Here is a 15,000-nt window from a genome sequence, read left to right as displayed (position 1 = left end):
AAATGCAGTGGAGTCAAAAGTACAATATTTCTATTTGAAATGTAGCAGAGTACAAGCTTTCAAAAGCTTGCAAAGAAAAAAATATAAATTGCACCCAGTACTACATATACTTATAGTTACTGTCCACCACTGCATCTGGGTTTCCAGCCTATGACTTAATTAGCACAGTCTATGTGCTTTAACCAATGGAGCCAACAGGGCGTCTTCCTCCCAACCTGTTTTAAAAAGCAGCCAGGCAGACCCCCAGCCGGATGCAAGAGATGGAGTGGAGCCTCAGCTCCCTGGTGACTTCCTCTCCTGCTGACAAAACTTCCTGGATTAGCTTGGGACGGATAGCACCTGAGTCCTAGGTGTAATGCACACGCACAGCCGAACAGTGAGAACACTGGGCACCATTTAAAAAATATATTTATACATTTTATATTTACATTTATTTGACAAACGAGGGGGCAAATACATACAATTTTTACATTTAAAGGCCCAATATTTCTACAAATTCTATAAATTGCTACAAAACCTGCACATGCCGTTTATCCAGTCATTTGGGGGATAAACTAGAAGTTAAAGGGTGCATTTAGGTCTGATAATGATGTACCTGTGCATGTTAAAATCATGTATACTTTACATTATTTCCAACCATTTTCCAAAGCATACATTTCTTCTTCTTCTTTTTTTAACTTCTTTTTTTTTTTACATTATCAATATAATGTTGAGGTGCCCACAATGTATAGGTGTCCACTAGACCTGTACCCAGAGAGGAAAAAAATAAAACACAATTATATTTCAAATAGAATAATTCAGACACCCCCATAAAAATACACACACATTCATGGACTAACACAGTGGTTCTCAACCTTTTCACCCCCCAAAATAATCATATTTGAACTGTGAACCCCCACACTTGGACTTGTAGGAGTTTTTTGATTGATTGATGTACTTTATTTAGTAAGACATGAGAGCATCAGTACATCATAATGGAAGTACAAATTCACAATACAAGGTCTACTAAACTGGAAGACTCATTAAGCACTGAGCTTAATGAGTTTTTGAAAATAAATGTTTTCACAATAACTAATATTATTTGACAATTTGGCCAATGTTTGACCAGTTTTTATAGCATAGTTTGTTGATTACTTTTGATGCTGTAATGGTCTTTTTTCTTTTCTTTCTTTCTTTCAGTTTTTTTGTTTTGTTTTTAATGTCCTTAAATTGTCTTTACTGTAAAAAAAAAAATCATGTGGCCGACCCACAGGTTGAGAACCACGACTGGACTAACACACGCTTTGGGTTCACGTGTCTGACACATGTGTGAACCCAAACATGTCTTAGTGTTTTTACTGTGTGTTGGTGTGGGTGCATGATGTGGGTGTAGAGACTTTCACTGTCAGCTTCATTCCACCCTCTCTGTCTGCAGCTCTGCCCTGGGAGGCCCCCTGGAAGTGGACTCGCACGCACGCACGCAGGCACGCACGCACGCGCGCACACGCACACACGCGCACACACGCGCACACACACACACACACACACACACACACACACACACACACACACACACACACACACACACACACACACACACACACTCACAGTGGTGTAAAGTAACTAAGTATACATTTACTCGAGTACTGTACTTGGGTACAATTTTGAGTTGTTTTTACTTCAGTGGAGCATTTCCAATTTTCATTATAATTTACATCGACTCCACTAGGTCGAGGCAAATATTATACTTTTACTCCACTAAAATTATTTGAAAAATGTAGTTGTTATAATTACTTTGTAGATTTTGATTATTACCAAACATACATTACCCACTTCAACCCTATATACATTTCGGCCATTTGAAATTAGCCAATAAGCTCACAATGCGTCGCTTCTAGATCTGCTATTTTCAAACGATTTTAATTTTTTTATAGATTTTAAAAGTTGTGAAATGGGACATTCTACATAATTCTTCTACTCAAGTAAATGTTTAATTCCGGACTTTTACTTGTAACAGAGTATTTCTACATTGCAGTATTGATACTTTTACTTGAGTAAACAATGTGAATACTTTTTCCACCACTGCACACACCTACCTAACAGCAAGGGCAAGTCCCCTATTGATGTTTATTATCCTTTATAGCGGCCCTCACTTTGCTGAGGATCTGTTGAAGACAGAGTGTGTGGGGGGTTGGCCTAAATGTCAAAGGTAAAAGCTACTTCCAAAAGAGAGACGTAGACACGCAATATACCCACACAGTGCTTCATGTGGGACCAGGCCACCAGTGGCGTCATTTGGGGTTGCAGGGGATGGCAATTGCCACCCCCTAGCTTTCACATTTAACCTCAAAATTCAGGTCTTTTATTCATATTTCCGCCACCTCTAAAGCAGGTTAATCTGATTTTAGATTGACACTTATAGACAGTTGTTTTCTTTCTGCAACCATATATATATTCATTAATCACTTAGCCTCCCTGTTCTGGGCATGTCAGTCATTATACTTTAAATTTATATTTTTTATTTTATGTCCTATACCTTTTTTTTTTTTTTTTTTAGCATGAATAGCAGATCTACAAGCTCACAATGCATCACATTGCAGAGTGTTGTGAGCTTTTCATGCATTTTATGCACTAAACTGCTCTGTCTCCACTCTCTGTCACTAACAGTCTTTCCCCTATCTCTCGCACACTCCTGCATGCACACACATGCACACACATGCACACACACACACACACACACACACACACACACACACACACACACACACACACACACACACACACACACACACACACACACACACACACGCACGCACGCACGCACGCGCGCACACACACACACACACACACACACACACACACACACACACACACACACACACACACACACACGACATGACACGACAGTCGAGAGTCGACAAGACACGCACATGTCAAGGCACATATAATCAATGTTATTTCTCCAACTGGATCGATGGTGTGTATTCGTGCTGTCAATAGTGCAAAGCATAACAGCTGAAAGATGAAAATCTAATTGACAGTTTGGCAAAAGGAAAATCAAATCAAATCCCTCATCTCCTTGCCGAGAATATTCAATAGCCCACACCAACTTTAATGAAGAGTTCTGTGTCATTTTAGCAAAACTTAGCTGACTGGTGGCCCGTGCTGTGATGGGATGGGAACGAATCATGGGGAACGGAAATGTTCTGACCGTGGGTTTGTGACGGAAACAATTCCTGCGCGCACTAGGAGGAGATAAGTTGTTTACAAACAAGAGAGAAAGGCGTGACTCCATAGGCTAAACCAGTTGTGCATGATTGGCCAATACGCTTGTGCAAGGACGCGCTGTGATTGGCCAGTAGCCACTTTGAGTGACAGTTGGGGCAAACGCTCTCACCAAAACATTATTTACTATTCTGTCCCTATCGGTACACAACTCGAGCGGCGCTGAGTCGACTAGCAGACCTTCGGCCGGTCGACGCGGGCACTCGCGCCTGGAGGCGCTCGGGCGCGTCTCCTCGGCCTCAAGGTCTTCTGAGTCGGCGCGCCTCCGTCATGGTCCAAAACTATACTTTATCGGCGAAAAAAAATAGTCCGCGGTTGTTTGAAAAAGGCACTTCCGCGTTGGCCACAGAAGGGCGTGTGTTTGCGGCACAACTGGTTTAGACTTTGTAATGTCGCGAGAGAAAGAGAGAGAGACAGGCTAGAGAGATAAGTGTCAATGTGTCATACTGTTACACCATAAATATATACCGAAACAACCTCATCGAAAATCGAAACAGAAATGATAACGTCTTGACAGGTTTGATCTTGGCAATTTTCGGTGAATAATCGTCTTCAAAATTTGCATCGGTGAGTAATTGCATGTTTACTACGCCATATTGCCTTGTTAGTAACTACTATACGTTACAATTGTTGTAATAACTTGTCTTGACCACTATAGTATACTGTACTCTACTAAAGATATTCCAATATATATATATATATATATATATATATATTGGATATATTGTATATATCCAATATATACTAATATGACTACACTACTTTGCCCAGGGTGTATAAAGCTAAGCTATATGCCATAGAATCTTAGCCTTGGACCAAGACTATCATATATGATATAGATATGCAAATGGAAAAAATCAATAAAATACATCTATGATAGTCTTGATCCAAGGCTGATAGTATCTGTGGTATATATAGCTTAGCTTTACACATCTATAGCAGGTGTATTAAGGCTTGCAATGGAACACGAGAAATCACACCCAACTGAACCAACTCTAAATGATTAGCCTTGGATCAAGACTTATCACAGATGTATTTGATCGAGTCTATGAGGCGCTGTTATTGGATATAGTTCTAACAGTTAGAGTTGTTCCGATACTGATATTGTATTGGAAAAGCTGCCGATACTGCCTAAAATGCTGGTATTGGTAGCGGTGAGTCTATGCCATTCCAATACCACATCATTTATCACATGATGATATGTCATTTACAGTATCAATTATTTTGTATTTTGAATGCTTCAGTTGATGTTGCACTACTGTTTTATATATTTAATTATTTTTATTTAGATCAGTGGTTTTCAAACGTATCTTAATTTCAAGGACCCACATAACTCTGAGAGTGTACAAATGGAACCAAATGGACCCGTATTTCGTTCCATTTGTACACTCTTTTACAGACCTGTGAGGGTCCATTTGGAACACCCTCAATAAACACTTAAGGTCCCTGTAGCCCACTTTGAGAACCACTGTCCTAGATTATTTTTAAATTACATACTGGAATCGGATCGGTACTCGGTAATCGACCGATACACAAGTTGTGGATATCAGAATCGTTATCGGGAAGGACAAAATGATATCGGTACTTCACTACTAACAATAATGTAATCTACTAAACACACCACTTCTGTGGATGAGCCTTTTTCCTCACGTGTGTGGTGTGTGTGTCTCCCATTTGAGCTCCTCCATGTGTATTCCGAGGAACTTGAACTCGCTCGCTGACCCTTCCCCTGTCTATACAATGATATTTGACTAAAATGATGACGCACTTCTGACTTTCACAGTGCATGGGGGTGAAAATGGAGACAGACCGGTGAGACGGGGAATTGTGTGACCTAGACCCAGGTATTGCCTGTTGGCAGTCAGTTGGTCTCATGGCAGAGGAAGGCAACAAGTTGACACTGAGGCGCCTTGAGGCACCAATTCACAAGTTCATTAAGGTGGCACTACCCACAGACCTGGAAAGACTGCAGAAACATCACAGTAACATATTGAAGGTAATGGCCAGAAGTCTGACAGAACAATGAAAACCCATCTAACACACACTGTGTTCTCTGTCTGTCTGTCTGTCTGTCTGTCTGTCTGTCTGTCTGTCTCTCTCTCTCTCTCTCTCTCTCTCTCAAACACACATTTAACATCTTTATTTGCGTACACATTTAACACAAATTCTTGAACACAAACAATAGTAGATGCACAAACTTGGTAAAACTCAATAAGAAGTGTTTCAGGATACAGATCACAGGTACAGGAAGCATCGCCTCCTCCATATATGGCGACTGCCAATTATCACAGACACTGAACAGAATTTTGCCAATGCCTTAGCTCTTGGCTTGGGTATTCCTGCAATCTGCAGGCCTCTCACAACTGATTTGGCTTCCAAATATGAACACAAGCAGTTTACATTTGTAACCAAGCTCTATAATACCATCCTTAAGACGTTGGTAAGGAATGCCTCTTCCAGATTGTGGTCAAATGTACATGCCACTTCCAAAATGGTCACTTCTCTACTGTCCTCAACAGTCATCAACAACAACAACAACATCTGGTGTATTAGCTGTGACATCTGAAAAGGCATAATTTTCATTATTGCACATGAATATGGCAGTTGAAACACAAGAGCTTGGCAGATGATGAAACATAGAACTTGTGTCCTTAACTAATAGGTCAACAATTCTGTCGTGCCTAGCAATGTACATTCCCTTATATACATAGCAGCCATGCAGAATATGTGACAGTGTCAGTAACTGGACTGTGGTCATGGTGCAGACAATGAGGAGGAAACGTATTAGGTTACCACAGAGAAAGATTGAGTCTGGTGGAAGGACCTGTTATCTGGCTTTGACTGTAAAGGTGACTATATCCTCATCAACTGCATAACACACACACACACACACACACACACACACACACACACACACACACACACACACACACACACACACACACACACACACACACACACACACACACACACACACACACACACACACACACACACACACACACACACACACACAGAATCACAGATCTATGACTGATCCTGTCTTCATCATTCTTGCAGTTCCAGACGAGCCAACAATGGGATCGTCTTCATCAAGAGCACATCAATGCCACCAGAACTGTGCAGGTATATCATTTTCTAGTTCAGAAAATCATGTGTGTGTGTGTGTGTGTGTGTGTGTGTGTGTGTGTGTGTGTGTGTGTGTGTGTGTGTGTGTGTGTGTGTGTGTGTGTGTGTGTGTGTGTGTGTGTGTGTGTGTGTGTGTGTGTGTGTGTGTGGGTGTGTGTGTGTGTGTGTGTGTGGTTTCACACATGATCATCACAATCAGGATTCTTTTTATTCACAGTTACATAATGTTGTATGTGTATGTAATTGGCCTAGTGGCCTCAATTACCAATCTGTTTTTTTTTTTTTAATATTTATTATTATTATATAACATTATTATAGGTATTTTCAAGACATTATTTGATAGAGATAGAAGACAGGAAATTGGCAGGAGAGAGAGATGGGGAAGCCCATGACTCACCTAATTCCAACATACTTTGCTAGTTTGGAATGGCTCAGGGTAGAAGACAGGGTTAAACAAATGCCCTCAATACCTTCCTACTTGACTAACTACATCTCCAAAGTGAGTGACATACACAGCCACAATACTAGAGACAACAATCTGGTACTTCGGTACTACCTAAATATAGAACAAACATGGGAAAATTCTCGTTCTACTACTCTGCCACCAAAATGTGGAATGCCGACACTCCTGCATGCACACACACATGCACGCGCGTGTGTGATTGATTGATGTACTTTATTTAGTAAGACATGAGAACAACAGTACATGGAAGTACAAATTCACAATACAAGGTCTACTAAACTGGAAGACTCATTAAGCACTGAGCTTGTTTAAGATGAGATCCCCATGCACACAAATCATGATGACATATAAGAGACAGACAGATAAACACACTACTATACCGGATGTCATACAATCAGCTTACAGGTTACTGGTATGAAGAGTGAAAAATATGTACAAGAGAAGAAAAAGAAAAGGGGGGGGGGGTAACCCTAGGGGGGTAGGTTAAGACTTAGACAGGGGCCATTTTCGAAGCTTAATGTCTGACTGTACCACGTTTACATTTCTGACTAATAAAGTATTCAATCAAAAAAAAGAAAACATGCAGGAAAGGGCCTAGGGTCGCATTCGAACCTGGGTTTGCTGTTCAAGGAATGAGCCTTAATGGTATGCACTCTAGCAGGTAAGACACTGGTAGAGGTCCTGGGTTTGAACCCGGGTGTCTGTGTGGTTTATGTGCTGACGTGAGTTTTCCTCCCAGGTGCACTGGTTTCCTCCCACACCAAAAGACATGCATGTTAGGGACACACTTCTTCCATTGCCCTTGGGTCTTGTCTGCAGGTGCCAGAGAATGGTGTTGACATGCCTTCCATGTTAATACGAATCTTTTCTTAAAATAAGCGGTTAAAGCTGCACTATGCAACTTTCCTCTTCTACCCCAGATTTGAACCCGTTTACCTGCGCAAGTGCTGACATTTTTACCATTGAGCTAATAGAGCCTGCCTGCTTGCTCAGGGGATACATTGAATCCTGACCATCAGGTCAAAATTGGTGTGACCTTTGACACCATCTAAATGTCTCAATAGAAGAGCAGGGAGACAAAATACAACCAACCCAAAAGTTATATTGTACTCTACCATACCGATTGGACAAAATTACTTTAAAAAAAAAAGTTACATAGCGAGGCTTTAAATAAAAGTAAAACAAAAAAACAATCCCTTAAAATGGGGGGGGGGGGGATTATATTAGCGAAGCAATTTCAGGGTAAATCCACATCCAGCGATTTTCTTTGAACCTTGTGTGTGTGTGTGTGGGTGTGTGCGCGCGTGTGCGTGCATGCATGCATGCGTATGTGTGTATTTTCACGTGATGGGTGTGAAGTGTCTCAGGGGATACTCCACCCTGGAAACCAGTATGTCTCTGAAGGTGAAAGAACCCCAAACACACACACACACACACACACACACACACACACACACACACACACACACACACACACACACACACACACACACACACACACACACACACACACACACACACACACACACACACACACACACACACACACACACCTGTCCTCTCACCATTACCCCTTACACCCCAGGGACAAGCGGAGTGCTTTCCCATGTCTGGTCATGGTGTTAATCTAGCATAGGGGGTTAGTCTGTCGTGTGTGTGTATGTATGTGTATGTGCGCGTGCGTGTGTGCGTGTTTTCACAGGAAGTGGGCTCCTTTGCTCTGACGAATATTTCAGTTCCCTTATCTATTTTCAACCTTTCAATTGCATTCACCCCGGGCCCTCTCTGCTTTCTGTGAAACACAATCACCTTTCACATTCCCTGGTACTACCACAAAATTCACGTAACATTCAACACTAGTTTATTTTGAATTCAAAATGATTGTATCTAAGTAATGCTACGGTGGCTTGTAAAGAAGGAAGACGTGTTTGGCTGATGCTGGTTGTTGTTTGTATTGAAAATAGCTGATCTACAAGCTCACAAACCGTTGCAATGTGACATGTTGTGAGCTTGTAGATAGGCTTTTTTTCCAAATAGCCTAAGTATATAAAAGGGCTTAAGTGGTTAATTTACTTACCAAAATGAACTGAAAATCAGTTATTTTCTGCAAACGACACCATCGTACCACAGAGTATAAATTAGGCTGGAGTGCGTTCTTGTCTCTCCTACCACAGTGGTTCCCAACCTGTGGGTCGGGACCCCCAGAGGGGGACTCCCCACATGATTTTGGGGGAGTCCCCAGATGACAGTGAAGTGACTTAAGAACTTTAAGACCTTTTTAATACCTCAAAAGAAAAAGACCATTACTACATAAAAATGAATCAGCAAGCTATACTATAAAAACTGGTCAAACATATAACATAATAATACAATAATATAAGAAAGACGCAAACAATTTTGAAATAGCCGATCTACAAGCTCACAGCGCCTTGTGTTGTGAGCTTGTAGATGGGCTATTTTCACATTATTTATCTGTGGAACCGAGTGCATATCAGGTTGGGGGGTCCCCAGTTCAAATATGATTATTTTGGGGGGGGGGGGGGGGGGTCACGGCCTGAAAAGGTTGAGAACACTCTCCTACCAGACACGCACCCAGACAGCTGCTGATGTGTACCGCTGTTAGTCCTGATAATCCATGGAGAGCGATGGATACAGCCTCTGTAGCCCCACCTTTAGCACAGCAGCTAAATGTCTGCAAGTCACTGTGATGTGGTTCATTTGGTTTCATTTTATCCCCTATATTTTTGGAGTAATCTGTGTTAATGGTTCATTTGCATCAACCTCTTTTGTGTTGATCTACTAACTAGTGTGTATGTGTGTGCGAGTGCGAGTGTGTCTGTGTCTGTGTGTGCATGTGTGTGTGCTTGTTAGTGAGGAAGAGACAGACTCAGAGAGAGGGAAAAATGCAACTGCTGATGAACATGTGTGTATGTTTATTCATGTTGTGTAATTAGCCAGGTTTGTGGGCTGTGTTACTGGTGGTGCATTGACCTCCTGAGCCTCAGCCCGCAGGCTGGTGGCAGGGATGTAATCCTCCTGTCACCCCCAGGGCACGGTGGGATGAGGACCACCCAGCCCAGTGTCCCAGACTAGTGTGTGTTACTGTTCTGGTGGTTGATATCAGTGAATGACTTGAACTAGGACTGCAACAGTTAATTGAACTAATCGATTTAATGGATTGTAAAAAAAATATCAATAATCGTCAACTTCATAAAATAAATGATTAATAATCGGTCCTGGTTTTGGGCATGTCATTATAGGCCAAAAGTTTCGAAATGTTTCAAAAGAATAAAAAAGATTGTGAAAAATACAAGCTCATTTTCACTATTTTTCAACAACATTGTTGTGCGACGAATTGTAAAACAACGCTTTAATAGTTAATCGATTTGTTTATTTATATTTAAAATAATTCTATTACAAAAAAAACATGCTTCTCGATTATTCAATGCATCGTAAAGGTAATCAATAGAATAATCACTAAAATGAGAATCGATATTTCTCTAACTAGAACCTGCTCTCTCTGTCCCTGCAGCAGCTGCGGGCCAACATGAGGGAGATGGAGAAGCTGTGTGCGCGTGTCCGTGCCCAAGACGCTCCGGCCCTGCAGAAACTCATTGAGCCAATCAGAGATCGGGCCTCAGCCGCCGTGCAAGACTTTCTGCTTTTGCACCCCAGCAGGCCGGTCCCTCAGCCGGGCCTGCCGCCGCCCTCCTCTCAGTCCTCCGGCTGTCTGTCAAGCAGCTGCCACGGTGACACGGGTGTGGGCGGGGAGCCGGCTTCTGTCTGTCAAATGCAGCTCCGCCTCCCAGAGATCCCTCCTGAACAGAGCGCTGCGGAGTCCTGGGACAGCCTGGAGGAGGTGGGTTTGTCTGGACGTTACTGTTTATTCTAAAAGTGTGGTTCCCGGTGGGCCGTGAGGCTATTGCAATTGGGCCCCCACATAATTGGCAAAACAATTAATATGAAATGACATGACATGTTTTTTACAAACATGTCATGGTATGGTTGGTTCCACTGATCCAAGCCGGAATACAATCGATTGATTGATCATAAAATAAACATGCCCTGAAAATACAAGCGACTCATCCATATCCGCTGCAGTGGGTGGGCCGCCAACACTATTGAGATGTTCAAAGTGGGCCCTGATCCAGAAAAGGTTGAGAACTGCTGTTCTGGACCTGTGTCCCCTCATTTGTTTTTGTGCACACATATTGGTAACATGCAGTATTTAGTGACCTTTGTAATAGTTCCCTGGTTCTGTTTTGGTTTCACTGTATTGATGGGACTTTATATCCAAAACACTATTTATTTAGGAGAATTAAATTGGTTAAATAAGATTATCATTCAATAATTGTAATGAGGACCTGTGCTGTAAAATTGTTGAACGAATGTTGTCAACCATTGACTTAAATGACCTGCTATCCTTTAAATGGCTCAGTAATGTGTTTGTGCTTATCAGTCTATGTGGATTTGACTTTTAGATTATGGATGTATCATTTTGGAATGAAACCTTTCAGTTTTCATGACACGGTTTCATTATGTGTGTTATGAAAGTGAAGGAACGCACATCCAACCAGGCTCACGTGTTGAACTGATAATAGATAATGAAAAAAGAAAATAAAGTTAGCACACTGCTTGGAACGTTGTTAAGAAGAAACTAGTAGAATGAAGGGAGTTTCTCAGTGTGCAAACTTTATTTTCTCTTTTCATTTGTGCATTCAAAATCAAACTTTACACTTGGAACTAAATTTAACTTATTACAACTTATAACTTACTACCACCTGTGTCATAGGACCTGAAGGAGCTGAGTGGTCTGGTGACAGAGTTCTCCTTGCTGGTCCATGTGAGTATGTTACTGTGTGGTTACATCTCAGAGCTCCATACATTACTAAATGTATCAGATCACCTCTATGCATGGGCAAGTGAATGTCAATGGTGACTTTTCTATCATGTCTATAAGGCCCTGGCACATTGCAAGCGTCACACGTGTGTGTCATCAAACGCACCCATTGTTTGTAACGGATGTAGCCACGATGGGGGCATCAGGTGGACACATCAAAACCTGTTGACGCGTCTTTCAGAGCACGGTTCTATTTGTAGCATCAAACACTGGGTTGACTGCCCAACACGTTCAAATTTAAGAGCGCTTTGCTGGTGGTCAAAGTGCAGTGTGTTAGTGTTAGTTCAGTAACAGGGGTCTCCCCTTCTCTCCAGCTGTTAAGTAAACAGAAAATACATTCACAGGTGGGTCACCAATTTCATCCAGTCAGGAAAGAATACCCATGTATGTATCAGCTTCAGTCTGCTGCTGGTATCCTGTATGAGTTTTCCATCCTGATTGGATGAAATTGGAACCGAGAACTGAACATTTATTTTCTGTTTACTAAAGAACTGGAGAGATGAGGAGACCCCTGTTAATGAACAAAACACTCTTTGGCAATGATTACTAGGGGAATATAGAGCTTTTTAACTCTACCGAGTCCTGACTGTCCATTACAGAGACAGGTAAGCATGCCATGGCATGCAGTAGAGTATAAACTGAAGCCTAGTGATGTGATCCAGCAGCAAATAACATAAATGCCACCAACAACATGCTCACAAATATAATAGCCACTGTCCATGTCAGAGAAGTGTAAGCATGCCGTAAAGCACTGTTTCCCAAACAGTGGGTCGAGACCCATGTTTGGGTCACGGACCAATATTTATGAGTAGATTTCAAATTGTTTTTGTATTATTTCAAAGGATTGAACAAAGAAATCACAACTTTTCATAATTTAAAAACAATTCCAACATTTTTCAAAAGTATTTCATAAATAAAATCAAAAACATTCCATAAAAACACTTTTAAGAAGGAGTGAAAATAGCAGAAGACAAGCTCGCAACGCGGTGTGAAGCGACGCGTTTTGAGCTTGTAGATCTGCTATTTTGACTAGTTTGGGTCCTGGGCAAACATCTAATTTCTCTTTTGGGTCTTGAGCTAAAAGGTTTGAGAACCACTGCTGTAAAGGATACAACCAAGTTACATGATCCAGCAGAAAATACGTAATTAAAGATTTATGGTCTACCTTTCTGTGGTGTGAACTGTCAAACGTTATATCCCCCCAAAATAAATAAAAATTGAACTGTGTAGGCATACTTGTATTATAACGAGCCTCATACTATACAGTATGAGCCTCATTTACTGTTTATTTTGCGTTGGGAGTGCCATGCGTCGCATCCACCAACACATTATCACTCCCAACTAGTCAGGCTTCAGAGACGAGATGAGAGTGACCCTACTAACGTGGACTCATTGAACTCTTCTCCTTGCGTTGTCGGTGAAAGGAGAGAGGTTCAGTTCACTGGTGCAAGAGTTATTAACGTAGCTCCAGGCCAAAAGAATGACTGAGGTATGTAACATACAATACAACAGTCCCAGTGTGCGTTTGGCAGCCAAATATATAGAGACTATTTGACGCTTCCTCTGTGAACAAGTGGCCTAACCTGACCCGCGTCTGTGACGCTCACGTCAATGATGCTGGTGTGTCAGGGCCTTAATGGTTCCAGGAAGATCTATCTGCGTGTGTGCGTGCGCGCGTGTGTGTGTAATAATTATATAGTAGCCTACAGTGATGCGCGGGTCGGGTTTTTTCATGACCCGCCCCGCCCCGCCCCGCGACGGAACCCAACCCGCCTCAACCCGCCCCGCGAACCCATATATAAATCTACGGCTCAACCCGCCCCGCGACCCGCGATTTTTTTTAAATTTCTTTAAAATCATGGTTAGAAAATAATCCCCAAGTGTATTCAAACTGTTTTATTGTTATTATTCTTATTCTTATTAGGAATAAAGACAAAACAAGAGCATGTTATTATTTTTATTTTTTTTGCGTGTGAGAGCGCGTGACCCGCTCACCCGCAGCCCGCATAATTTTCTCCGAAATTCTGACTCGACCCACCCGCGCCGCGGGTTGACCCGCGGGTTACGGGTCAACCTGCGCATCACTAGTAGCCTATATAAATGTTAAAGGTGAGTCACTATAACGCCTCATCTTTCTAATTAATTAACATACTAAGGTGCCTCATCATAGTCTTGGGTTATCAGCTATTGTTGAGTTTGAGTTTTGGGTTTCATTTATTAGCACATAAAGAGTTAAAAACAGAATAATTTAGTGTCTGCAAATAAACCACTATAAACGTAAGAGCAAATCTCATATCAGACCAGGCTGGAACGAGCATGTAGCAATGTACCATGCTGATGCTAGAGATGCCTTTAAATTGTGGGCTATAGCTGGAAGGCCTAGACAGGGGCCTGAGCTTGAGCACAAAAAATTAGCTAATGCCAGATATAAGTATGCGGTCCGATTTATTTGTAAAAATGAGCAAGCCATGAGGGCTGACTCGATGGCCAGCAAGCTATTGAGCAGTAATACTAATGATTTTTGGAAAGAGGTGAGAGCTCTTACTAATAGCAAAGCTTCGTTACCATGTACGGTTGAAGGTACATCTGGTGATGATAACATTGTGGCGTTATGGCGACAGCATTACAGCTCCTTATTTAATTGTATTAAGAGTGAGTTGTTTGTAGATGAGTCAGATATGAACTATGATGCCATGGGAATAAAAACTCATGAGGTGTATGAAGCCATGCACAAATTGACTGACAACAAATCATGTGGCATGGACCAGATTTCTGCAGAACACCTGAAAAATGCTAGTCTAAGGCTAGCTCCTCTTTTATCTATGAGTTTTACTGGTTTTATGATACATGGCATTCTACCTGACTCAATGCTTTCAGTATTGCTCGTCCCAATTGTTAAGGACAAAGCAGGTAAGGTTAGTAGCCTGGGTAATTATAGACCCATAGCCATAGCCAGCATCCTCTCTAAAGTTATGGAGATAATCCTACTGGATAGAGTTGCTGATTATATTAATTCTTTTGATAATCAATTTGGTTTCAAGGCAAAGCATGGCACTGACTTGTGTATTTTTGCACTGAAGGAATTAGTAAACAAATACAAAGGCTGTAATTCTTCAGTCCTCATGTGTTTTATTGATGCGTCCCGTGCTTTTGATCGGGTCAACCACAGAAAGCTTTTTATAAAAATGAAGCAAAGAGGTGTACCCGGATATATTGTGCGGGTTCTGGCCTACTGGTACGCCCA

At 41.7% G+C, this 15,000-nt stretch overlaps 1 protein-coding gene across 2 annotated transcripts in view; it reads left to right on the top strand.

Annotated features, from left to right (window-relative positions):
• Positions 1–3,247: 3,247 nt before the first annotated feature.
• stx17 (syntaxin 17) overlaps positions 3,248–15,000 on the top strand; it is an 18,794-nt gene continuing 7,041 nt past the window's right edge. The window contains exons 1-6 of one of the 2 annotated variants that reach the window (XM_084051882.1): positions 3,248–3,264; positions 3,672–3,831; positions 5,048–5,260; positions 6,325–6,390; positions 10,389–10,715; positions 11,649–11,699. In XM_084051882.1, the coding sequence (XP_083908008.1) occupies positions 5,138–5,260; positions 6,325–6,390; positions 10,389–10,715; positions 11,649–11,699 (567 nt within the window). In that variant the 5' untranslated portion in view covers positions 3,248–3,264; positions 3,672–3,831; positions 5,048–5,137. Of the gene's footprint in view, positions 3,265–3,638; positions 3,832–5,047; positions 5,261–6,324; positions 6,391–10,388; positions 10,716–11,648; positions 11,700–15,000 lie in introns of those variants that run through there. The other variant, XM_084051881.1, reaches the window with a different exon arrangement.

This window comes from Gymnoscopelus microlampas (assembly GCF_963454915.1).
Source record: "Gymnoscopelus microlampas genome assembly, chromosome: 3".
NCBI lineage: Eukaryota > Metazoa > Chordata > Actinopteri > Myctophiformes > Myctophidae > Gymnoscopelus > Gymnoscopelus microlampas.
Note: the sequence above shows the minus strand (reverse complement) of the source record. Positions and strands in the feature narration are given on the sequence as shown.